Consider the following 26,144-nt stretch of genomic DNA (forward strand, 5'->3'; position numbering starts at 1 on the left):
CTCATTTTGAACCCCATCGTAAGCAGAAAGACCTTTTACTGTATAGTATGTTAGTCACCTCAAAATACAGTGCTATGACACAATATGAAGATAAAGCAGTGTTAAAAGTTGACATATTGATAGCATGAATTGAAGTGCGGATGTAATTGATAAATATTAATATAGTCTTGTAAAATCCAAATCGGGAAAATTACAAGATCATCAAAATATGCTAATTCATGCGTACATTAGCTCAGAGGTACATCAATCATAATATATGCCACACAGATAAATGGTACCTTCCATTCTATATCAGTTCTTCAGTTGACTAAGAAAGTACACGAATTTGGGGTTTAAGCTGTGATATATTTTTGATGTTTCAGATTTTTTTCTTAATCAACATTATGTTTGTATAAGTCCGCTTTTTGATATTTTTTCACTTGATTGTTAGAGTGATTATCATCAGTGCCAATTTATAAAGAGTCAGATGAGGTATCAATGCTAACTGTTGAACGATCAAGAACGTTCTGTTTCATGATAAATTTCAGCACATCACAAAACTGTTGGGACTAATCTAATTGATCACAGATGAGGACTTCCATGATTTTGAAAAGGAGCCATAATCTATCAAGATATGTAGAACTCCCGAATTACTACACTAAGTTCGCACATGAACAACCAGCTGAGATACGATCGTTAGGTAGGGAGTTGCAGCCATACGCCAGGACTCTGCGGTACAAAGAGTTGTTCGAAAGTTATGATTTTTTTTGTGTGTATAAATGGGAGTCAGTACAGAATAAGGACACCAGGTTTCATATAAGAAATGTATGGCAAAGTTTTCACAGTGATATTCCAAAAGGAACCAATTCACTATTCGTTAAGGAAAGAATGTCATGTCCTTCGATGGACAGTTTATTAGGCCGGAAGATATATGGAGATGATACACCAATGTTGAGAATGTCTTGGCACAGGACCAACGAAATTGATTCTATAATAAAACTACTGGAGAAAGTTTATGCCAAGGAAAATGTATTTCATTTGCATTCGGTTGGAATATCACTTCCTCAACATCCTATCATACTAAAACAACTACAGCCTCTACTTGAAACGACTTCACAAAACTTCGACTATGAAAAGTTAATGTCAATAGCCAAGAAACACCAAAACAATCAGAGTAAAGACAAAATTAAAGTGGAGACTTTATTGCAAGGGCTTGCACAACGTAGCATTGTGACACCACTCTTGTTAAAAGATGGTCAGTGGCTGGTACTGATGCCTAAGGAAAAGAAATAAAAGAACTAAAGTTTGTGTTCTCTTAAGCATAGTTGTATAGTTATGATCTCAAATATCGAAACTGAACCAAATGGGTTTACTGATAAAAAAATGCCAACTGATTAATCACAATCCATAACCTTTGGTTAGATTTTTATACCTGCCAATGATATATCCGTAGTATCATGAACTATGTATCGTAAATGACTTTTAAAATTGTACAAGAATAGTAATAGCTAACCAAATAGACCACCATGGACATTAAACTATTATGATTATCGTTATATACGTGGCATTTGGAATGTGATATCTCCATCTCTGTTGGACTGACCTGCCTTGACTCTCACAGTGGGCCGATGGGCACGTAGTGAGTAGAGAGGATAGGCAACTTCAACATTGAGTCAATGCAATGGAGGGTAGAATGTCAAATTAAAGCTATAGACTGCTACCTTAATTAGTATTTTGCCAGTGTGTTATGTTTTCTAGAGTATTTAACTCCTGCTCTGTTTCTTAGAGAATAGCGGAGTACATTTGAATATAACTGGTAATGTGGTTTGACTGGGTGTGGACAGCCGTGACTATTAGCGGCAGCCATGTGGTCGATGAACTCACATTGGATACTAGGCTAAAGTACTGGGTTCTGTTACCTATCTCTGTGGTCATGGTGCTTGCGGGTATATTGAGGCATTATGTCATGAGTTTGTTGAATCCTAGCGTAAAGGGTACAGCTAGAGTCAAGCTTACTGAGAATCAATATGTATTGAAAGCCCAAGTTCTACTTGGTAACAATTCCAGTTTAAGTGATGAAGCGTTTGAAGTCCGCAGAGAATACATGGCTCAGTTGTTAAGCTCAGGAAAATATATTGCACAGACCAATGCAAAACCAGGCGAAGTTGTCAATCCATTCAGTGATCCAAATATCTCAGATGCTATGATGAACATGGCTAAAGGTAACATGGCTCAATTTATTCCACAAACTGTGTTGATGTGGTGGGTCAATCATTTCTTTGCAGGTTTCGTATTGATGAAACTGCCTTTCCCTTTAACCATTAGATTTAAAGAAATGCTACAAAGCGGTGTCATGACTTCAGATCTTGATGTTCGCTGGGTCAGTAGTATCTCGTGGTATTTCATTTCTGTTTTGGGTTTAAACCCAGTCTACAACCTGATATTAGCAGAACCTGAGGAAGATCAGCTTGGAATGATGCAACAGCAACAACCAGATCAGATGATGGGTGGCCCAGGAGCCCCTCAGCCAGAAGCTGTAATGAAAGGTTTAGCTAACGATCTAACAATTGCACAACATGAAAGCTGCTTTGATAACATAGAAAGCCGTATTTTAAAAATGTATTCTTGAAAGGGTTTACGTTACTAGCTTTAGAACACTTTAAATGTAGAGCCGAACTAGCTGTTGTCCATAAGTGGCAAAAAAAGACATATATATATATATATATATATTATTCATATGCATATACATATAAGAAAGAGAAGTTGTAAAAGCATATAGGATTGTTTCGCATATTACATACTAGCTGCCAAAGCTTATTAAACCACAATTTTTCCTAATACTTGTTATATATTTGCATAATTACTATGCCTATCAATTAATACGTAGTGCAGTACCAGTCTGTATTGAATTTTTCTTTTGTTTTTCAGTTTTTGGCCACTGAAAAATTTAGTAAATTGAGAATGCGATGAGCTTCATAAGCGTAAGTGTGATGAGCTCATGAAATGTCCAAATTGAATAGTTCTTAGTTTACAAATACAGCATCGGCTAGAAGAGTTATAGCATCGTTATAGTGTTCCGTAAAACTTGCAATTTATGGACAAGAAGAGGATAAATAGCTGTCCCTTTTTGAAAACTATCATAGCAGTATAACTTTGAAGTGCAAGATTGATATTATTAATTAGTGAACAATTTCTGAAATAAAAATGGCATTGAGTACTGTTATTTGTATTGGTATGGCCGGTTCTGGTAAGACTACTTTCATGCAAAGATTAAACTCTCACATAAGGTCAAAGAAGGAGGTACCTTATGTAATTAATTTAGATCCTGCTGTGTTGCGTGTGCCATATGGTGCTAATATCGATATTAGAGACTCGATTAAATATAAGAAAGTCATGGAAAATTATCAGCTTGGACCAAATGGTGCTATTGTGACAAGTTTAAATCTATTCAGTACAAAAATTGATCAAGTTATCAAACTTGTCGAAAAGAAGAGAGATACACATGATTTTTGTATTATTGATACTCCTGGCCAGATTGAATGTTTTGTGTGGAGTGCTTCTGGTTCAATTATAACAGAATCTTTTGCGTCTACTTTCCCTACAGTTATTGCTTATATTGTGGATACGCCGAGAAACTCATCGCCTACAACATTTATGAGTAACATGTTGTATGCATGCTCAATTTTATATAAAACAAAGCTGCCAATGATAATAGTCTTTAACAAAACCGATGTTAAGAAATCTGATTTTGCTAAGGAATGGATGACTGATTTTGAAGCTTTCCAGCAAGCTGTTAGAGAAGATCAGGACGCCAACGGTGATTTCGGCATGGGATCAGGATACATGAGCTCTCTCGTCAACTCCATGTCGTTAATGTTAGAAGAATTTTATTCCACTTTGGATGTTGTTGGTGTTTCTAGTTTTACAGGTGAAGGTTTCGATGACTTTTTAGATGCAGTGGATAAGAAGGTTGATGAATATGAAGAATTCTATAAGGCTGAAAGGGAAAGAATATTGAAGCAAAAGGAAGAGGAAGAAAAACTAAGAAAGGACAAGTCTTTAAATGGTTTGATGAAAGACCTTGGCTTAAATGATAAGAAAGACAAAGAAGACGATAGCGCCGATGTCATAAGTGATTTGGAAGAGGGTGAGAATGATGGATTAGTTGACAGAGACGAAGATGAAGGCGTTGAAAGGCAATACACATTTGCAGGTGATGAAAGACTAACAGGTGAAGTTAACGAAGATAGTACACCAGCATTACAGAAGAGATACCAAGAGGCACTAGAAGATGTTGGTAAAAGCGTCAGTAGTGAAACTGCTGAGAACATAGCTCGTTATATTAGACAATGATTTATATGAGAGCTTAGTTTACTAATTATGTTCTATCATTAATTCCTAAATCGAGATATAGAATGAATAAAGCTTATGTAATTATTATGCATCCTTAAAACTAAAGCAGTATACTTACAATAACTCAGGTATAGAGACCTTCATCGTATGCAGACCTGATAGGTGTGAATCCGTAAACACCTTTCCATGATACAGGTGGATGAAATTCGTCAATTCTGGGGAAAACTTCAGGTTGTGCTAACATGAGATTGTTATAAAAAGTATACGCATCTTCCGAATTATCACCTTCATGAACAAATGTTGAGTAATATTTTATTTTATTTAGCTGCAGGTTTGAGGTGTTCGTTAGATGATAAACCACTTTAAAAATATCTTGCTCCGTTGTGATATCTTGTTGAATACCTTTGTCGTCGAAGTTGAAAGCTTTGACTCTATTTACTTGTCCATTATTTCTCAGATTTAGGTGATCATCAAACTGTTGTATTAGGTCATTAACTGAGCTTAAATTGCAAGTCCCAACATTGAAAAATGACCCGGATCCATTTAATGATTCTACAACACCGTCAAGTGCCCCAAAGGAGTCTAACACTATAAGTTCTGTGATCTGATATTCATGTAACACTGGGATCAAAGTTTCGACTATGAAATTATTCAAATACCCGGGTATTATAGGAGTACGTTGCTGTATAACGTATATTTGTTCATCCTTCTGCTTAAAAAGCTCAATTGCTGATGAAAACAAAGTCTTACCATTGTACAGTTTAGGGTCTTCACCAGCAGCATGGTCCAAAGGACCACTAAATGGGTAACAAAACTTAGAATCTATCCTTTTCACATAGTTAAATGAATTTGTTGAATGTAATAACAAGTCAATTGATAATTGTGGGACATTACCCGTCCCAATTAATGGTATGATTAGTTTGGCAGTCATGATCTTTCGGTTTCTAGATTTTGTAATTTTTATTTTAAATGTTATTTCAAAAGTTAAGTAAATCAGCTAAGCAATGCATATAATTTAAAAGAAATAGTACCAATACTCTGAACCTATAGTTTTGAGCTCATCTCTTCCTTTCTTTGATAGTGCGATTTATAGATGAACTGAAAAAAGTGATCTAATGAGGAACGATATCTTATATTAGTGGCGACATGGATACAGCCAAAATAGGGCGTAAAATTGAAGCCTTTGTCGATTCATCCTCCATTCTGCCTTTACTAGTAATTACGATCTTGCTATATGATGCTCATGACATTTCATGCATTTATATTACACTAAATTCATCGAGCTATCCATTTCGAGATCAGTTTTATTAAAGAAATGAGAACAGATTAGAACTGAGAAAAACCCAAAATCCTGTTGCAACTAGTATTTTATAGGAGTTTTTATTTGATTTTATTATGCTACTAATTACTAAACAGCTTGTAGTTATTCCATCATGAATCTCACGGCAATTGCTTACAATGAATATACTAAATGGAAATGATTCAATTTTTTTTTTAATACTGAGAAAATGTCCCAAAGATAATGATCATTACAGTTATTGAAACTACATGATGAATCTAGTTTAGAGCATTTATATATTCTGTTCCAAATATATATATGTACATACTTATACATATGACATGACTATCTTATCTATTTTGTTTACGCTCAACTCGTCTGAGTTATCAGTCCAATCAGTTACAGGTTTCAGAAAACGGTGAAATCTTGGAAACTACTAATAATTACCACTAATTATTTTATTGAATATGATTGAACAAATAACTAATAACTATTCCGAAGGACATTGACGTTCATTTGAATTGTTGCTCAAAGAAAGTAAAAAAAATAGACGCAAAGCAATTCTTAGAAAATCAGAAAGCTTTATGAAATCAAAAATAACTCTATTTGAGATCAGATCTCAGGTAAGGTTATCAGTATATAATCACTGAGAAGAAGGTTCGATTCTAAAATAAGTGTTCCTATGTGAAATGAATAATATTCATTGATGGAACGCAATGTGACTTTCCGTTTCACATTATTAGCATTTCAGTATATTTCGCTTGAAGGGGAATCTGCACACAAAAAAAAATTTGGTGAAAAAAAATTGGAATTCAGTAACTGAGCGAGGACATTTTGAGATGAGATCAAATAGAGATCGAACAAGCCTATTGAAGTAAAATTGGACTTTGGGGTAGCCAACGATACCTTTGTTATACATACTTGGTAGTGATTTGGTGCATTAAATTACTTACTATTGTTTGAACTCCTGCATTATCGCTATATTCGTTTCAGTTGGTATAAATAGGCAAGCAGAGCATTAATTGAACAAGACTGAAAAATATACCTGAAAAGAAAGCTCAAAGAAGCAGTCATTACTACACGATACTTTTAAAATTTGGCAGAGCAGTATAAGAAGTACACAAACCACATCAGAGCTTATATTATATAGTGGAGAAACAAGGATTGGCAAATTTCATTTCTCTAATTTTCTGTTACTTTTTTTTCTGTCTTTCCAGTCATTTCTGATATTGAATTGTAATAATACGCATTAAGAACTCCAATATACGAACCAATATATGCTTGCAAGAATTAGGGAAGTAGTTAGTATTGCTAATGGCTCTACTAGCTCTGATCCGGAGAGCAAAAGGCAAGCGATTGAGTACTTCGAGCAATTGAAAAATGATGTTCAGTCCACAGAGATATTTGTCTCTTTGATGACTGATGAAGGTTCTGATGACCTTATGAGGTTTGTGGCATTACAAGTCGTCTGCGAGCAAATAGGCAACGGCATCCTCTCCCAAGCGCAACTAACTTTTGTCAGAAATGCTGCCATAGAACTACTAAGATCAAAAGTCAACGTACCGAATGGGAATCTGAAAAGTACACCCGAATATATTAGAACAAAGATAGCAGAGTTGGTAACAAGATTATTCTATGTTTTGTATCAAGATCAATGGCAGAGTTTCTTTCCAGATTTAACGGAAATTTTACAGATCCAATCATTGCTCGAAAATCCAAATGAGAATTTCTCATTGATAGGTATTGATTATTTTTGTAGAATTTGCGTTTTTATCAATTCTGAGATTGCAGACCAGACTTTTGTGAGGTCTAAAGAAATACAACAGAAAAATAATGATCTAAAAGACCAAATGCGTGTACAAGATGTACAACGATTAGTTACCATATGGATTAATACTTTAAAGAGTATAGCACCAAATAAACAGCCTGATATTGCCATAATGATTATGGCATGCATAGGGTCTTATATTTCATGGATTGATGTTACGTTGATCGTGGTTCCTGAATATGTTTCCTTGATTATCAACTATCTAGAATTTCCTGAAACTAAAATATCCTGTGCTCAATGTTTATGTGAAATCATATCTAAGAAGATGAAGCCTGTTGACAAGTTGTCACTTCTCAGTTTGTTAGATTTAACTACAAAGGTGGCATCATTTGACAATAGTGTAGATGATGTAGACATTTCCGAACAATTGGCAAGGCTTGCATCTGCTGTGGGTACAGAACTGACTATTATATTAGAGCAGTGCAACGAGGCTAATCCTCCAACAGAAGAATCCCAGCAGTTATTTTCCGCAGCAGATCAACAAATCCTGTTGCAGGTTATTCCTTTGATTCTGAAATTTATGTTACATGAATATGACTCTGTTACACAACAAAGTTTTCAATTTATATCACAATATCTAGCCGTCATGAAGAAAATGTTTGCTGTGGGTGGCAAGGCTGGATCAGTTGTTGCTGTGAATTCCAAGAGGCAATCGCTAGACTCAGCTCATGAAGAGTTTTTAGTTTCATTACTACAGGTATGTTTCAAAAAGATGAAAATAGATGAGTCTTGTACAGAAGAAAGTGTTGATGATATTGAAGTGTTTTGTGAGAGTATTAGATCCAAACTTAAGGTGTTCCAAGACACAGTTGCTGTTATCAATCCTCAAATTTTTTTAACTAATATATCAGCTTGCATTCAAAACCTAATAAACAGCGCGGATTGGAGAGATATAGAATTGGTCATTTATCAACTTCATAATCTCAGTGAAAGTATAAGAAATAATTTATTTGGTTTACCGAAAAATCAAATCATTAACTCTGAACCCTCTATGATTATGAACAATTTCATGCGGTTATTACTAGATAACAGTACCGTTTTCCAAATGGATAGTTCTTACGTACAAATATCATTTTTCGAGTTGATAGTAAGACATTATCAGTTTTTGTCTTTCTCTGGTACGAAAGATGAACTGTCATTACTGAATATTTTTTGTAGCCCCTTTGGTATGTTTAACAAAAGAGAAAAGACCAGATTACGCACATGGTATTTGTTTTCTAGGCTTTTAAAAACTACCAAGCCAAAGTTTCCGATTTCTGTTCTAAATGAGATAGTTGGCAAGATAGCACCATTACTACCAATAAAGGTGTATTCATTGAATAACGATGGTGTCGAGGAGGATTCCATTTTTGAAAGTCAATTATATCTCTTTGAGGGTTTAGGAGTATTAATTGGAGGAAACACCGATTCAAACTTTGAAATCTTGAATGAGATCTTAACACCATTATTCACAGATCTTGAAGCTTGTATTTCCTCTTCACAAGAACAACCTCAAGTTGTGTTACAATGCCATCATATTTTACTCGCTATAGGGACTTTGGCAAGAGCAGTTCATTCGGGTTTAGTTCCTGAGAACAGGGTCAATAATGCCCTAGTAAGTAAAAAACTAATTCATAGATCCTTGATTGAAAAGTTCATGAATATTGCAGAGGTGGTTCTAGTCACATTTTCATATTTCAGTAAACATGAGACAATTAGAGATGCTTCCAGGTTTACGTTTTCTCGTCTAATACCAATATTAAGTGATGATATAGTTCCATTTGCTAATAAGCTGATACTTCTTTATTTGGAATCTAATTTGAAAATGATGGAAATGAGTGATTTTCTAAGTTTTTTGGGCCAAATGATCCATATGTTTCACAAAGAGCAAAGTTGTTTCGAATTATTTAATAACCTCCTTGGACCAGTTATTAGTAAAGTTCATGTGTTAATGACACAAATTGAGCAAGAGAGGAATGGTGAAGAAAATCCTGAATGGAATGGCACAACTTTGAATAAAGGGCATGGCTCTAATGGAAAGAATATAATTATTACGGATGCATTCAGGGACAAGATGTTACTCAAAAAGGCTTATATGGGTTTTCTGCAGTCATTTGTTACTAATAATGTCACATCATTGCTACTAACTACACAAGGAAGAGAGGTGTTACCAACAATTTTAAATGACGTATTGGAATACACTCCACAAGAGATTCAAGAACTATCGGTAATGAAACTTTCTTTGAATGTCTTAGTGAATTTTGTCAAATTTTTTGGGAGTGGTAAGTGTACTGATCCTGAGGATATGTATGCTGCTTCCATTGAGAAGCTTGATGGCCTGAACGAGTTTTTCATTACAAAAGTTATTCCCTTGGTGTTTGAAATCCCATTTAAACCCGAATACAAATTCAATGTAAGAGAGGGTAGCTGTAGAGTGATTGCTTCAGATCTTTCAAGATTATTATTGGAACTTTATCTTCAAAGTGGTGGTGGAACGAGTATTGATACCAATCCATGTCTAAAATACTTGACAGAAGTATACTTACCTATGGTACAATTCCCTCCTGAGTTAATCATGGACTTGGTACAGAATTTAATTACATCAAATCCTAAATCCTTTGAGAAATATTTTGTTCAATTAATTACTAATTTCACAGCTTAGCATGGATGAAGGTAGCAAATAGAGCTATTTTACAGGGAGGGTATTTTTTAAATGAATCTATCATTGCAAAGCATACTTGAAATATCCCCTGTTACTTGATGAAAGCTCCTTTCATGATTTTCTAGATTTGGTCTTCCTCTGACTTTAGCCAACCCAAATTGGTATAGGTAGAGAGTTCAAGAATGGCGGGTACAGTTCTAGGTATCATCACTAAAGTTACACAATTTTATTTATTTGACGAAATGATAACAAAGGCAATGTCTCTAATCGAGCATCTGAACTCTGGTTTTCGTTCAATTTTAATTTAGCATCGCATTAATTGAAAATAATTAAAGCATTTATTTTTTTTTCCGTTTTTACAACATTTCTACTGTGAGATCAAATTACATGGGAATAAAGACATTCAGTTTTTGAATACAAGTAGATGGTACACAGTTCTCACATAAAGCACCGATATAAATTTACTAAATATTTTAATTAAAAATGCATTTTCATTTCAACTGTTAACGAACATTAAAAAGACATGAGAAAACTTATACACACTTTCGATGATTGATTCTAAAACTGAACATCGTATAAATATTTTCCTAAATTATAATCTAAGGAGATTTCTGCTAGAATGCCAAAAGTAAAAGTCAAAGAAGCCATGAGGTCATAGCAATTACTATGTAAATTAGAAATGCATAGTCGCTAACCACTTACTACTATTCTCAAATTAGCTAATTGCACAACGTATATTGTTACATCAAATTTTTCTGAATGTCTCTGCCAAAATCTGGCTTGGAGGGAAAAAATTGTTTCTTTGAAATCGAAAGGACGGGAAACTGTCATTTTTAAAGGATTTGGTTAGCATAAGAAGTGAGTAATAGGGATTTCCACAAGATAGCCAAAGTCATATTAACATACCTAGGCGGTTACGAAGTGGTATATATTGAACGGTTTGCAACGTAATTGGAAGAGTCATTTGCTGAACTAAAGATACGATCCAACAAAGTTTGTTTGGAATTAGAGCAAGGGCAATAGTTTTATCCTTTTTTTAAGTTAGATTAGTCTGGGTGCAGTGGGTTCTCCACCTTTTAAGCATTATAACAATTACTAGAAGTCGATCGGTGTTGGCTTTGATAAAAAACTTGGTTTTTGGGTTTCAGTTTTGCATTTTTGTCGATTTTTTAGGGATTTATTTTTTTTTTGTTCTAGTTATCCCAACTGTTGAAAGTTTTGACCTTTGATATTCTAAATTAGCTGAAAATAGTGGGGTTCAGAATTAATTTTTTTGTTATAGTTTTCCTTGAAGTATTAACTTGTCATGAATTTTGATGATAGTGGATTTTTTGGTCAACGCACCACCGGTGCGGAACAAGCCGATAATCAGCCGAGTCAACCCCAATCGGGTGCTCAGAATTTGTCCCGATTTTTTGGAGAGTTTATCAGAAGAACAGAAAACAACGATGAAACTCTACCAGACTCAGGAAACCCATTACAGGAACGGCCCCAGGTGAATATAGACATCGGTATTCCATCAAATAGTGGAGCTAACACCACTATGGAAAATGCAAGTGCAACTATATCCGTATCTCAGTTAGAACAAAGTCTTTTTTCTAACAGAATTCAGCCAGGAATGGTACAACAGCAATTTCCTGTTAATGATCACAAAGAAGAGCATCCAGTAATATTCGAAGCCTTAGAGATGGATATAACAGAGTTTAAGCCTGTGAATACATCTAAGGAGCATGTATATAGTATTAATGAGCTCCTTGAATTATCCAAAGAAATTCCAAAACATACAATAGAGTCAATCTCCTCTATGCTTCCCAAAAAGAAATTTTGGAGACTTTACCAAAAACACTCTGAGCCACGGTCAGGAAATAATAAGACTAGAGGTACTGATAACTCATTTGATAAGAAGAACGCAAAAGGTAAAGGCCAGAAACTTTCGAATACGAAAAAATTTGGTAACAAATTTGGCAGAAATGACAGGTCTGGATATGTGGAGGAAAATGATATTAATACTAATAATGATGATTTGATAGCTCTTGAAGAAGAAATTGGTAGTGCGCCAAACTCAATGATGGACTTCGAAGCTTGGAAAGCAAAGATGAAGGAAATGGAGCGCAGAAAAAAAGGCCTTGGTGGTTCAGTTGATTCAATAAATCCTACAGGTGGCGATATTCCTTCCAGGTCATCATCGGCACTAAACCACAATCATATATCTGAAGCTGGTACTAATTCCATTAGTGAGTTCCTAAATATTTCCTCTTCAAAGATAGTAAGCAATCCTGAGAATGAATTATCCTTACAAGGTGATGATACTGAAATACAAATGAACAATAGTCCAGATGTTGCTGTTGAAAATGAAATTTCAACTAGAGAATCATCAACTACTGACCTAACTCAGATTGATGAAAACAGAAAGGGTGGTTCTTCCCGTTTCTCATCTTTTTTTTCTACAACTTCTAAAAGTAAGACCAAAGATGTTGGTCCTATAATTGAAAGTCATCCAAATGTGACGACTGCTGATTCTAGTCCTGTGAAGCAACAAGGAAGTTCCACAGGGGGTTCTCGATTGATGTCATTCTTTGATAATAAGGAAAAGAATGTATCAAGTAATTTACAGTTAAATTCCTCAAATTCCTCACCAAAATTAAGCATGCTATCATCAAAAAAGGAGGAAAATGCCAATCAAGGTAATATGAGAATGGAGCCACTAAATTCATCGATGCATCCTCATATTGATAACCATAATATCACACGTCAAGGTCAGAATATGCCTCCCATCAATAGGCAGGATTCAGATCGACAACATACTGCGCCTACACAAATTATGCCTGGTATGGTATTTCCTCCTAACCCACAAAACAATAGTTCTTTTTTTCAAGATTTGTTGAGTAAAGGTAAGACTAATGATCACATTAGATCCAGCATGCCTCCCCCGGGATTAATGCACCCTGGATCGGGCAATAATTCTTCCAATATGGGCAATCAAAGAATGATGCCAATGGGAATGCCACCACCAGGATATCCAATGGGAATGCCACCACCAAACATGATGCCAGGTCCAGGAATGCCTGGGTTCCCTCTAAATAATCGTGGTCAACCTCTTGGTCAGATTCCTCAAAGTAAGCCAGCAGACTCCAAGGATGGAAATATCGATAATTTGCAACGGGGCAATAACGTAAATATGAAAGGTCCTCAATTTATGCAGAATATGCCTCCACCACCCGGCTTTGCTCCGTTACCTAACATTCCAATGGGTTTTCCTAGTGGTCAATTTCCACCTGGTATGGGTCCACCTCCCATGAATCAAACAAACTTCGGTAAGAACCCCATGAATGTTCCTGCTTCCAACCCTTATGCTGAAAATCAGAAATCAGCAATGGATAATAACAACCAGCAGGCATTCAAAAGGTAGAGCGGATATAAAATGTTCCAATGTTCATTCGTGTAGCTATTAATTAACTTTTTTTATTATCCTTTACAATACTATTTTGAAGCATTTGACAAATTTTACATACATTTACTTAAGTCAAATACGTAGTTGCATAGCCGCCGTGTTCATAATATATCTTGACTAGGGCTAGATAATCCATTCTATTACCAGAATGGGCACCATCCAATGTAGTGTTGGCATAAATTTTCAACAGACTTAGCTTGTTCGATTAGATGATCTACCTGTTCTGCAACATCCAGATCTTCGTGTTTTGGAATGTCATTACCTGTGAGCTTGCTTGATATTCTCTTCAAAACTAAAACTGCCCTAGTGTTGATATACTCTCTTTTCTTGTCCTTCACTGACGTAGTAGTTATGTTGCTCATTGATGAAGCTTCGTCAATACCATATATAGATTCAGTTGCCTTGAAGTGCTTGTCATTCTCTTTTTTAATTTGTTCTGTGGGTAGGTCAAATCCCCACCGAATAAGAGGATCAAATGCAAATGCTTCTAGTATTGCCATTAGGGAATCTTTATTATCACGTAACACTCTCATTACATTCTCGCATGTTATTCTGAAACTACCTTCAACACCACTTACCTCCATGGCCTTGATTAACATTCTAGTTAATCTAAAAGGTACTTTTTCTGGAAATTTTTCTCTCAAAATTGCAGCTTCGAAACAATCACCAAAGTCAATATGTACTACTTTCCCTGTATTCCTATTAAGCATTAAGTTGCTTGGATGACGGTCACCCAGTCCTAAAATATATCCAGTCATAGACATAACCGCTAAAGATCGGGTGTATGTAGTACGTCTCTCTAACCACGTTTCAGATGATTTGCTTTTTAACCACAATATGTTATAAAGATCAAACCCTTGAGTATTATCTAGAACGTACTTAAAGACCTCAACTTTTTGTAATAGAGTGAGACTGTCATAATCCGGTGCCATTTGAAGCATAACTAGATGTTCAATATTCAGTGGCATTTTCTTTGCATCTCTATAATCTTTAATCAGCACGTGAATGGTATCACTCTCAGTTACCCACCCAAGAAGACCTGTTTTAGGGGATAATGGTATTGCCGCGTACTGTTGGATATCCAAATGCCTCTGGAAACATTCGATATCGTTCTGTAGTAGTGTATTAACCAAACCAAATAATTGCATTACAAGGCTATCTTGTCTGATATCTTCATGACCTTTCAGAACATATAAGTACTCTTTACCATCACTTCCTTTTAAGGCTATTTTTCTAGGTCTTTGTTTAGAAGATATAACTTCACATGTACCATTCACACTCTCTATTGTAACTATTTCAGTACCAGGGATATAAGTTCCAGGCATAGCTAACTCAAGATTCTTCGCAGCTAAAAGTTTAGGTGAAACATGTTGCAATTCTAATGTTTCCATTTGTGGTAGCTGTTTGTTTATCTTCTTGAAAATGCTATAATAAATGTCCCATGCTTGGTTTAGGTTACTTACCTCACCTGTTTCTTTGTATTTTTTTACCCATTCATATGCATAGGTGAGATCTTTTCCAAAAGCGTACTTGAAGGATATTTCGCGTATGGTCTCTGGGCCTTTATTCAAGAGCTCATATAGTGGTTCGAGTGTCTCAAGCATTTTCGTGTTGTCATTCTCTCCAAAGAAATGTCGACTCGCGTCTTCTAAACCCTCATACCACATCTCGTTCCATAAGGCCACTACTCTAATCAACTCACGACTTAATAGTTCAGCTTGGTCAACAAGTACTGGGCTATGAGAGCGAACATTATCGATAATTGAAATAGCTGCTTTTTGTCGAGATAAAGATTCTGATTTTATTGCAACTGTTAAAGGGTATACAAGCGCTTGCGGATGTTCTTTACCCAAATCTGAGAGTAAAGTAAGAAGTGCACGACTAATGAGAGGGTTTGGCTGATGTATATGCGAAATTAATTGGGGTAAAACCTCAAGCCAAGTACTGATCTTAACCATATTAAAACCCTCCTGCATCGCCTGTGTCGTTTCAGAAGTACTTCCAAAAGTAAACCATAGAGTTAAAAGACGTAATGCATCTTGCAATAGACTTGAATCGGACAGTGCGATTGAATGGAAAAACCCTTTTATAGCAGAAACGACATGATTATTTATGAGTCTTGATGGAAATTGATTGTAATAAGGAGTTTCGCCGTTCTTTTCGAAAATATTATTTCTTATTTGGTAGAAGCTTGTTATTGGAGCATTACTTTTTTGGTAATTGGTATCCTTGTTTGTGGATGACATCATGGATATTACTTCAAAATTGGCTAAAGCCCAGTTATGCCAAGCTTTGTACCATTGCGGATCAAAATGAGTTGCCAGAAGATAGGAACTTAAAACTGACCCCGGATCTGTATTGCTCCAGTTAGGATCAAGGGCGATAGTCCAATCACCCTGTTTCGCAAAACATGTGGCAAGTAATTTCTGATATTTTGGTCTTTCATTGGGAGATATGTTAGTCTTTGATTGGAACGTCTTATTAGAGATAATGTGTTCAGGGTGTAGGCCCAAGTCTCTGATAACTTTGCCTATAAATATAGCCAACTGATTCAAGGCAGAGTTTTTTTCTCCTGTATCCCATTTGTACTTCAAATAGGAATAAACGACCTCGGGACTAGCCTGTAAAATATCTGGGTTCTCAGACATCTCATTGAATTTCAGAAGAGAATTTAGTACATCTCTAGTCATATTCATTCTTCCGTTTCTTCTACAGAGATTGGCAAATTTTATCCAAATTTCCTCATCATCTTCAGGATTAACAACCAAAGATCTAGTCTTTAGGATTACTTGCCAAACATCGATATTTTGTTGGCAACCTAGCAGCCTTTTGTTCCAGGTTTCTCTCATCGCTTTACGTTTGGGCGACATACGCGGAAGACGTTTGTATTTTATAATTTCCTTTAATTCTGCAACTGTTTGGCATTTTGCAACAGAATTATATATTCTACTATAGCTTTCATTAATCAAGGCAGACATTTCACCAACAAGTAAACTGTTTACATTATCGGCATGTTGTTCAGCTTCTTCAAAATTGTTGTGGTGCAAGCACATGACAGTTGAGAAAAATTCTTTATCAATAGAATTATCCTGTAATATGGAACAATATTTTTCGATATCATCCCAATTATGTAGCGCCCATGAAGATCCTGCAGCTATGGGTGAAAGTTTTTCCTGAATATGTAGAGGAACAGTGTTCCATTTGTCATTTGCAAGATCAGCAATTTCACTCCAATTTCCTAACGCGTACAGGGATCTCATTTTACCCATAAGGACTTCTGGTGTGTCTTCCCCATTTTTTTCACGATCAGTGTATGCCTGTAAGGCATCATCCCATCTTTGAAGTTTCTCATACCACGTCTCCTTCAATTGGAGATTATAATGCTGTTGGGCATACTTTAGGATACCTATTGAAGCATCTGGTTGATGTAACTGGTTATTTATGTCAATCAAAGACTCTATGATACATGGTTTTTCGTTTTCAATGAATTCAGTTTCTTTATAGTGCAGTGCTTTTGCAAAAGCATTGCATTTTTGAGCGTATTCTCCTGTAATTGTTGCTGGAATCGGCAAAGGATTCATGTCATGTTCCATAAACTCAATAAGATTAATCAAGATTAGGTATATTTCAGTTGGATTTTGCGGCGAGGATAAAGCGCTACATAATGAGTTCAGTATATGCTCCCGTGAGCCTATATTAAGTTCATTCCAGCAACTTGAAAATGAAACATTGAATAGATCTCGTGCCAATGGGTTATAAACACTGACAAGATTAGAACACGCCCTCAGTGATGGTGAAGCGGACTCCCGAATAGTGTGAACAGATAACCTTCGAAACCATTCCTGCCAATCTTCTTTGGATTTCTGCTGAGAGCAATCCCATGCCGATTTTAATATTTGTTGATCGACGACAAATTTTTCAGTTCTGGGATTGTTTTGTAAGTTTATATTCTTGTTCTTTTCCTCAGAATCTTTATCAAGTAAGATATTAGTGTTCAAAACTTCACCATTCAATAGTTTGTTAACTAATTGATCATAAATAGAGTGTTGGATTCTATTTTTGATTAAAACAGAATGAATGGTTGGTATATACACGACAAAATCATTCCCGAGCTGCAGTAATAACAGGCAGAGAGTATTCATAGTGACCTTTATTAGAGACTTATCGCCATTTGTCAACACTCTTACAAGGGCATTGATAATCATTGAAGATAGTTCTGTAAGATTGATACATTTTGCCAATTTTCCAAATGTAACAATGGAGATTTTTCTCAAATGATTTTGTGAATACTCGCATATTCGGACGATGGTAGGAATAATTAAATGTGAATAATCCTCTAAATTTTTTCCGAACGCTATTAATGCTTTCATAATGGAAACGGAAGCCATTTTTTGATTTGAGCGATCATTTTCTAACACGTTCAAAAATAAATTTACTGTCTTAGGAAGGAATCTCTTTAGGTTATTTTTCACTAAATGTGACATCGACTCGATAAGAGAGATAATGACGACTTGTAACTTAGTGATTGAGAAATGATCAGCAATGATTTCAAATATATCTTCGGTGAAAGGTTCAATATGGTGATTAACAGTATTAACTAGAACTGATAACTGCTGGAAATAAAACTCCAAATGAGATGGTGGACATGTTTTCACCACTGATTTTATTGCTGGGACCAATATTTTCAGAAATATGATTGATTGGACTCCCATATCCTGAAAGATACGCATGATCGTCTGAAGGGTATTAGTATGATACGAAGATAATGAATTGTCATTCAATATTTTCACAAGACTATGCATCACTACAGAAGGATAAAACTCTTCATTAGATGGTGACATTCCTTTTATCAGTAAATCAATGGCTGTAGAATGCTGGGTTGTGTCAATTTTCTGAACGCCTTTAGAGTTAGTCTCAACTGCTCGGTATTTGTATGGATCGATAGCACCAAGTGTACCGATCAATTGGATGATATCACGTTTTATTTCCATATTTGATTCGGTTTTTAGAATATTCATTAATAGTCCAAGGAGTTCAGGGTACTCAATTAGTGGGTCTATCACATAAGCAGTCGAGCTTGATATCTGAATCAATGTTTTTATAGCTGTCGCTCTTTTTATTGAATTTAGTTGATTGTGTAATGTCGATATGATTATTGGCATTAGTTGATGAACATAATTGGTTATATCAGGTCCCACTGCTTCCGCCAATGCACCGATAGTTTTCATGGCTATTGTAGCTACAGCAGATGAATTATCTTCTAATCTTTGTATTAGACTATCAAGACAATCTTTTATAAACGGTACTAAAGTATCAGGATGAGAATTTATAACAGCATGGATCAAAGTTAGCATATTTTCTTTTTTTCTATTTGTAGCAGAATATTTCAATTCTGTCAAAAAGCTAAGAAATATTTTTTGCATTTCTGGCACAACATATATGGGGTTGAATTCTGTAAGAGCACCTATTACTCTTATAGCTTCCAGTCTGATTGTATATACCTCATCGTTCACTGAGCAAAATAGTAGTCTAAGGTTATCTGGCTGTGCTAATTGAGAGCTAAAATGATAGTCAAAAGATTGTAGTATACTTAACCGTATATTTGAGTTTGGATCAGTTATTGCCAGAACAAGAAGTTTGCCTAGAACTGTAGCAGATGTATCAAGGGCATGTTCATCATCTGGTAGGTTGGCCTCTGTAAGCTTGTATAGTTCGACAGACTTCAATGCAGCAAGTTTCCTTACTGTTTCATGAGTATGTTCAATGTAAGCAATTATAGACATTTTTGTGTGTTCTGAAACCAAGTGTTTCGGGTCAATTATGTCAACCATTTTCAGAGTTTGAACAAGTAAGAAGTCGTCGTTATTATCGGAATTTTGGTCACCGGTTTTCCAACAGTAATCCCTATCTCTCCATTTCCTGGCCAACGGTAATGATACCGTTTTCATTATTTGAGAATTGGTTCCATCGTTGTATCTTTCCCCAGATAAATATGCGTGAACAATTTCTATTAGCCTTTTATCAATGCTTGTTGATAGTGCTGGAATAGATTTTTTTATGGTAGCCATAACCTCCAAAAGATGAGACGATAAAGGGCATGACAATATTAGATCTAAAAATCCTTTATTGATATTTGTAGCGATTGCTGGACCAAGAGCGGCAGTTAATTTGATAATGCAATAGAATAATGCCTTTTCGTAGTGTTTTCTAATTTTATACTTTGTTTGTAGTCCTTCTCTCAAATTTATCTCCAGTTGGTGAATGTAGGAGTGCATTTTTGATCTCACATTTTCTGATAAATCTCCAATAGAGATAAATATCGCTTCTTTATCTGCATTGTTGGCTGTACTGCTGTCCATATCTTTCAGTACTTTGAGATAAAAAGACATCGTGGGATCCAAATATTTACTGGCAAATATATCGGAATCATTCATTGCAAGTAGTGGTAGTATTGCGTAGACTTCTCGTCTCACAATGTCATTTTTATGATCTCTAAACTTTATCACAACCTGAAATATCTGAGAATACTTATCTTTGATGTATGAATCCTTCAGATTAAGTAGTTCCTTGAATGTTAATAATGTAGCATGTATGCTTTCGATGTTATTTGAATTCAGTCCTTGAGTCGCTGTAGAAAACGATCTTTGATACCATTCTCTTGCATTTTGTGGATCTCTGGATTGTAAAGTTTCCATGCATTTTCTCATAGTTTCAGCGGCATCTCTTCTTATAATTAGCTTTGTATCTTTTAATGAACCCCATATATTATCCAATATCGGGTTGATGTAAGGAAATAGCAAATATGGAGAGTTTTCTATAAGAGAGTAAAGTATAAGTATTGCTGCATGTCTCCTATATTCCTGTTTAAAGTTTAATGGTGGGTTATCTGTCGATGCTGTTAGCCATTCCAAACAGGTTTTGACTTCAAAGTCAACAAATTCAGAAGTTACTGTCCCTCGAGGAAGTGCCAGCTTTCCAAGAGTTTGTGTGGCCAAACGCATAACGTCTATATCATTAGAAGGGATTAGTACTCTAAGGTAATTCGCTAGACGTGTTGTCTGGTTTGATAGTTCACCGATTTCTAAATAAAAGTCTATAAGAGAATCGACAGCTAAGATTCCTCCCATCTTTTCATTAGAACTGGAACCATGAATCAGTTCAAATATTTTATTGTTTAGTGTGTTGATGAATCTCTGGAATTGATCAGTAGGTATTTCTCTGGCAATCGATATGATGGATGTTCTAAGTTCCATAGCAGTATTTGTTCTCACCATCTGGTCATCACTTTTCAGTCTTTCAAATAGATCATATAAATTTGAAGGTGAAATGTCCGAATCATCCCAACCATTTTCGAGATCAATAAACTTTGCATTTTCTTCCCCATTAGCCGAGGATGCAGCTCTTCTTGCCGTTGAGTTGTCAGTTGGGTCTCCACCTGGAGCCGAAACATTTGATAGTTCTTCCTCTGATTTACGATGCTTTCGTACAGTCAATTTATTGCTTTTATTGCCCGTTTTTATTCGCTTATCTGCTCCTTTTCTTAAAATGGCCTGCATTTATAATTGTGCGTAGCTGTGATGTATGCACTTTAGCTTTTTTTGTTAATTTAAATATGTCAATTACCTCCTCCTGATAGGCAGGTCATATAATGTGTATTATCCGCCTGTGTTGATAAATCTAAAAGCCCTTGTTGTTATTGTGCTTTAGTTTTGATCTAGAGAACTATTTTAGTTCTTTTCAGCCAAATTTCAATGGTAGCACGTTTTGGGTTCTCTTGTTAAATCTTTATTCAATTGAGGCTCTCTAGGAAGTGTTCGGAAATATAAAGTGCAATACAAGACGTCCTCAAATAGAATATATTTGTAGCTTATTCTAGCACTGACCTCTTGCATCATTTACTATGACTTCCGAATGTGATCTGACTGGCTCATTTAGGGTGATGTCTAGGAATAAACATATCTAATCACGTGAAGTTGTATGCAAGGACATATTAGATTAAAATAGAATAGCTTATGAAGCAAGATGGTCAGATTACTAACTATTAAAAGTCCTTTGAAGAACTTATATTCCTGCGACTCATATTATATGAGCAAAACCAACATCGGATAGGTCTATTGAAATAATAATTGTTGTTCCTGGCTATATTTTCAAATTGACGGCAAATAGATCATATTAGGGCTGCCTCTTTTCGTTACTTTAACGAGCTAAGAAATTGGTTATATATTCACCCATTAAATATAGTGTGCGATTCAGAAATCTGTTCATTATCAGTTAACCGTAAAAAAATTTATATTTAGCATGCTATTCTCTCGCTAACAAAATCTGGAAGCATAAAATAAATGCATAGCACTAGGTATATTCGATATATAATTATTTATAAGTCACTAAAAGTCTGGCGTATTAATTGGGTAATTAAGTATATCAAGAGAGTCTAATTGTATAGTCATCACCGCTCTTAGTAATATATCTAACCCAAGGATAGCTCTTGTATTGAAGATTTTTTTCTTCAATTTTCAGATAGCGTACCTGAATGCCGGATGTGGTGAAATAAGGTATTTGAAACTTGACTTGCACTGGTCTTTTTAACTTTTCTGATTCTTCTCCAGCATTGGTAGATGGAAGGCCCATTTCAGCCGCCATAGAATATTCCTTGTCTCCTGGGAATGTTCTAATTTTCCATAAGATTGCATTCTTTTCAGGCACGTATTTAATAGACCCGTGTGAGTATTTGAATACTGGAGTATCTGCGTCTTCAGGAACTGGAATTAATATCTCCACGTTAGTGGCTGTTGATTTCTTCTTTATCTGAGCTTTGGCTCTGCAAAATATTTCTATTCTTGATTTGGAATGAGTTTTAATATTGACGTCACACCAAATTAGTGGTTTGATTGCCGTAGATAATCTGTAGCTCATTAACTCAAAGTCTCCATCGGGTGGTATAAAGGTAATTTGCTTTTCGTTTTCAAACTTGCTTAAACGAACACATTGATGAAATTTCAAGTCCTCAAGTTCCATATTGTTTGATCTCTTCTTTTTAGGTTTGGACTCATCAACACTACTGTCATCTGGTGCTATAGGAACACCGTTCTCATCACCTTCCAAATACTTTGAAAATAACCCTTTGTCGTTTATGCCAAGCTTCAAGTCGGGCATACCTGAAAGCTTTGACTTTACTTTAACCTCACCAATTATCTCTGATCTCAAGACTTGTCCCTTCTGAGTCATTAGCATATTGATCGACTCGATAATATCCAGAAATGCCTCGTTTTTCTTGTGTTTTATACCTTCAGGACGCCAACTTACAGAATTTGTTAGTGATGTTGGAGGTCTAGCAGCATTTCTCTTCTTTTTGGCTGCTTTCTTCAGTTTGAAAGACTTTTGGGTAATGTATTGTTTCAACATCTTTGGCTCTGTGATTTGCGGAATCCCATAATCCATCATCTCATCTAGTAATTCATATATGATAACAAAATTATCCCTAATGGATTCTTCTTCAACCGCTTTTAGATACTCAGAAAGTACTTCGATAACTTTGTGTAAAAAGCTAAAAATTAGGGCAGCATTGCATGAAATTGAGGTAGCAATTGCTACAAGGTATAAATCATTGTGTTGGATGAATAGGAATTGTATACCATTGTGCTCGATACAAGGAGGTATCAGATTTGTCTCTTCTTCGAAATTTGAGAGGAGGATAGGAAACCTATCTATGGCCGAGAACGGTATGTCGTCTCTATACTTTCTCGATAAAAGAGGTCTACCCTTGTTGTCACAAAAATATATCGCAGATGCCATTTAAAGAATTTCTCAGTGAAGAATGTTAGCGTTCTAACAACCAGGTTCTTTATCGTATTGATAGTTTGTAATGCACGAAATCGAATATATCTTTAGCACTCAACCAAAACAAAATTTAAGAATTATAATATGCCGAATCAACTAAACTCTGTAAGGTTTCAATGGAGATTATGGTGTGGGACAAGAGCGACCGATAGATTGTTCAAGTTGTTTTGCGTTTATTTTTTGGATGTCAGCTATGGATTCAGGGTTGAAACAGTTCTAACTCAAACACCAAGACTGAAACAAATTGGTATCACTCTGGTTAATAATATTTCCTAGGATAGAAGAATGTGCCAGTAGTAGCGTCTTTCCAGAATCGATGAAATTTAAAGACTAATGATAAATGTCACACTTATAATTCTAAATCCCTTTAAGTCTATCTTAAGATTCTTAGAGTAAAAGGAAAACTGGTAGGTATCCTGGTAAAAATTTGAATCGAAATTTCTATTGTGGTCAATTGATGTTTATATAATGAGTTCGTAATTACTATAGATTTGCCCTTTCGATTAACTGTCCTTTAAAATACCGTTTCAGCTTGTGCGAGAGACATTGAGAGACAATGAAAGTCATTTAAAGCCTCATCGTATATTATGATATTTTGCACTGCTTAAAACAAAAAAAGAAAATCTCCGCGACGGGGAATTGAACCCCGATCTGGCACGCGACAAGCGCCCATTCTGACCATTAAACTATCGCGGATTAATGATTTCTTGGTTTTCATGATTCGCAGCTCTGGTTTTGTAAGCACCCCATTGTTTTATGAAATTTCTGTTACCCGGATAGCACAGTTGAAAAACTTGAATTCTTTATTGACATGTCTTGGTAAGTGTCAATAGTTGAACTTGACGATACTTGCTATATTTAACGTTTTGTACAGATAATCGATGAGAGGCAACGTAAACTACCATTGATTCAAGACAAAAGACATGTAAGCTATAACAAATACTAGTAGAACGCGATTTTTTTATTTTTAAATTTAAAAGTTACAGATGTTTACAATGTGAATATGAAAGATTGTATAAGGTAGAGATACAAAGTTTCTTATGTTTGGTCTTATCCAGGACAATATAAAAATGCATTAAAAAAAAAAGACTAAAGATATGTATTTTTGACTTAGTATCAACATGAAAAATACATTTACCAATTTTAGTCTTTTAGTAGATGTGCACTTTGCCTGAAAAGTAACCACCATGAAATAAAAACATAAAATAAAGTAATGCAATAAAAAATAGTGTGGAGGAAAAGGCATCAAATGAAAGCCAATGACTTATTACAATAACCAACAAAATTATGACAACAGTAATGAAAAGTTTATGGAAAAAATATGCGAAATATAGTCAAGCATATGCAAGATGAATGGAATGCAATGAGGATATACCGATGCTGATAAAACAGGTAATATCGAACAAAACTTCTGGGAGAAAATAGCAAGAAAGTGTTGCTGGATAATTTCGAATGCAAAAATCTCTTATTTCAAATTAAAGACCTTCCATTCAGTTATGATGGACCCAGAAAGGTGATTCCACATATTTTTTTCTTTCTTGGTCACTTAAAATGCTGGCAAATGGTCACACAGATAACCCAAAAAAAGAAAAGCCATGATCTTTGTTATTGATCAGGTTCAATGCTTTAATCAATTTTTCTTCTTGTTTGTCGTGACAGGTTTCTTAGTGCCACTGCGCTTGTAGACCTCGATGTAGAATGCAATGAATAAGAACAAGTACGAAGAGATGATTGCGCAGCCCGAATAATTAGAAGTCAAAGTACCTACGCAATCACCGCAGTGGGGCCATGAAGGGTAGAATCTGTAAGCGGTCTTTTGGTAAGCGGCGAAGTAGATGAAGCCCACGTCGAGGATGAATTGAATGATTTGGAACCTGGTGACCCATTCCTTCCACCAGACTCTGATACCTCTAGCAGCCAGGAAGTAGTACCAGTACATGACGACGTGTACGCCCAAGTTCAAAGTGATTGGCACCCAAGCGATGGTGGTGTGGCCTACCAGTTGGATGTAGCAGAGCAATGCTGTGGCGCCGTGGTGGTAAGTATGTAAGAAGGTCAAGTTCTTGTGTTTGACCACCAGGAACAAAGTGTCTATGAATTCGACGAATTTTGTCAGGTAATTCAAGTAGTACAAAGTCATCAGTGGCTGTGTCCAGGCGTACTTACTGCACAAGGTATCGTAAAGACCATGCCTGATGAGCAGAGGCACCAGCTGTTCCACCATCAAAGTCAGCAGCAAGAAAGAGAAAGAAGTCAGAAACAAGTTGTGGCATTGGAACAAAGTGTTCAGCTTGAAAGGTCTCGTGTTGCGCAGCATATATCTACCACCGAAGACCAGCAAGTAGTAAGTGGCGATGCCGACGAGGACATGCGAGAATTTACTTAGTGGGGGTCCTCCAGGGAAGAACTGGAACTCATCTGGCACAAACCTCCCGTTGGTCAGATAGCTGGCCGCATCATTGAAGTGGGACCACAGGTATATGTTGAAGAACGGTCTGTCCACTGTCGGCGTGTAGTCTTGCAACATCTTGTTCTATTCGTCCTCTTTCTTTTTATTTTTATTTTTATTCTTATTTTCAGTCTTTTTTTCTTGTAATCAGCTTTGTAGCAATTGAAGAAGTTGAAACAATTGCTACACAATCTGCTTATATAGTAAATCCAATTCTTAGCATGTGGATCCGTTATAACGCCTTCCCCTGGAAATTTTCCCGCAAAAGTCTGCCCTAGAGAATATTCGCAGTGCCCCACACAGTTTGCACTTGCGACTGCACAGTAT

General features: G+C 35.8%; 9 protein-coding genes and 1 non-coding gene across 10 annotated transcripts; 5 read left to right on the plus strand and 5 right to left on the minus strand.

Annotated features, from left to right (window-relative positions):
* Positions 1–567: 567 nt before the first annotated feature.
* Positions 568–1,272, plus strand: CBT1 (Cbt1p; the record flags this gene model as incomplete). The annotated part of the gene is made up of 1 exon (XM_448241.1): positions 568–1,272. One exon carries the CDS (start codon positions 568–570, stop codon positions 1,270–1,272), a length of 705 nt encoding a protein of 234 aa, XP_448241.1.
* A 526-nt stretch (positions 1,273–1,798) lies between these two features.
* EMC3 (ER membrane complex subunit EMC3) lies at positions 1,799–2,608 on the plus strand (the record flags this gene model as incomplete). The annotated part of the gene is made up of 1 exon (XM_448242.1): positions 1,799–2,608. The coding sequence occupies one exon, from the start codon at positions 1,799–1,801 to the stop codon at positions 2,606–2,608; it is 810 nt and encodes a 269-aa protein (XP_448242.1).
* Positions 2,609–3,183: 575 nt separating this feature from the next.
* On the plus strand, positions 3,184–4,332 carry NPA3 (GTPase NPA3; the record flags this gene model as incomplete). Its single annotated transcript, XM_448243.1, has 1 exon — positions 3,184–4,332. The coding sequence occupies one exon, from the start codon at positions 3,184–3,186 to the stop codon at positions 4,330–4,332; it is 1,149 nt and encodes a 382-aa protein (XP_448243.1).
* Positions 4,333–4,456: 124 nt separating this feature from the next.
* ADD66 (Add66p) lies at positions 4,457–5,263 on the minus strand (the record flags this gene model as incomplete). Its single annotated transcript, XM_448244.1, has 1 exon — positions 4,457–5,263. One exon carries the CDS (start codon positions 5,261–5,263, stop codon positions 4,457–4,459), a length of 807 nt encoding a protein of 268 aa, XP_448244.1.
* Positions 5,264–6,888: 1,625 nt separating this feature from the next.
* Positions 6,889–10,080, plus strand: LOS1 (Ran GTPase-binding protein LOS1; the record flags this gene model as incomplete). Its single annotated transcript, XM_448245.1, has 1 exon — positions 6,889–10,080. The coding sequence occupies one exon, from the start codon at positions 6,889–6,891 to the stop codon at positions 10,078–10,080; it is 3,192 nt and encodes a 1,063-aa protein (XP_448245.1).
* Positions 10,081–11,386: 1,306 nt separating this feature from the next.
* On the plus strand, positions 11,387–13,489 carry EAP1 (Eap1p; the record flags this gene model as incomplete). Its single annotated transcript, XM_448246.1, has 1 exon — positions 11,387–13,489. One exon carries the CDS (start codon positions 11,387–11,389, stop codon positions 13,487–13,489), a length of 2,103 nt encoding a protein of 700 aa, XP_448246.1.
* Positions 13,490–13,671: 182 nt separating this feature from the next.
* On the minus strand, positions 13,672–21,087 carry GVI51_K00363 (phosphatidylinositol kinase family protein; the record flags this gene model as incomplete). The annotated part of the gene is made up of 1 exon (XM_448247.1): positions 13,672–21,087. One exon carries the CDS (start codon positions 21,085–21,087, stop codon positions 13,672–13,674), a length of 7,416 nt encoding a protein of 2,471 aa, XP_448247.1.
* Positions 21,088–21,952: 865 nt separating this feature from the next.
* On the minus strand, positions 21,953–23,323 carry APM1 (Apm1p; the record flags this gene model as incomplete). Its single annotated transcript, XM_448248.1, has 1 exon — positions 21,953–23,323. One exon carries the CDS (start codon positions 23,321–23,323, stop codon positions 21,953–21,955), a length of 1,371 nt encoding a protein of 456 aa, XP_448248.1.
* Positions 23,324–23,992: 669 nt separating this feature from the next.
* On the minus strand, positions 23,993–24,064 carry tD(GUC)8. The gene has a single exon. It is a non-coding gene; the product is annotated as a tRNA-Asp (tRNA).
* Positions 24,065–24,998: 934 nt separating this feature from the next.
* On the minus strand, positions 24,999–25,895 carry ELO1 (fatty acid elongase ELO1; the record flags this gene model as incomplete). The annotated part of the gene is made up of 1 exon (XM_448249.1): positions 24,999–25,895. The coding sequence occupies one exon, from the start codon at positions 25,893–25,895 to the stop codon at positions 24,999–25,001; it is 897 nt and encodes a 298-aa protein (XP_448249.1).
* Positions 25,896–26,144: the final 249 nt, after the last annotated feature.

This window comes from Nakaseomyces glabratus, chromosome K (genome assembly GCF_010111755.1).
Source record: "Nakaseomyces glabratus chromosome K, complete sequence".
NCBI classification, from domain to species: Eukaryota; Fungi; Ascomycota; class Saccharomycetes; order Saccharomycetales; family Saccharomycetaceae; genus Nakaseomyces; species Nakaseomyces glabratus.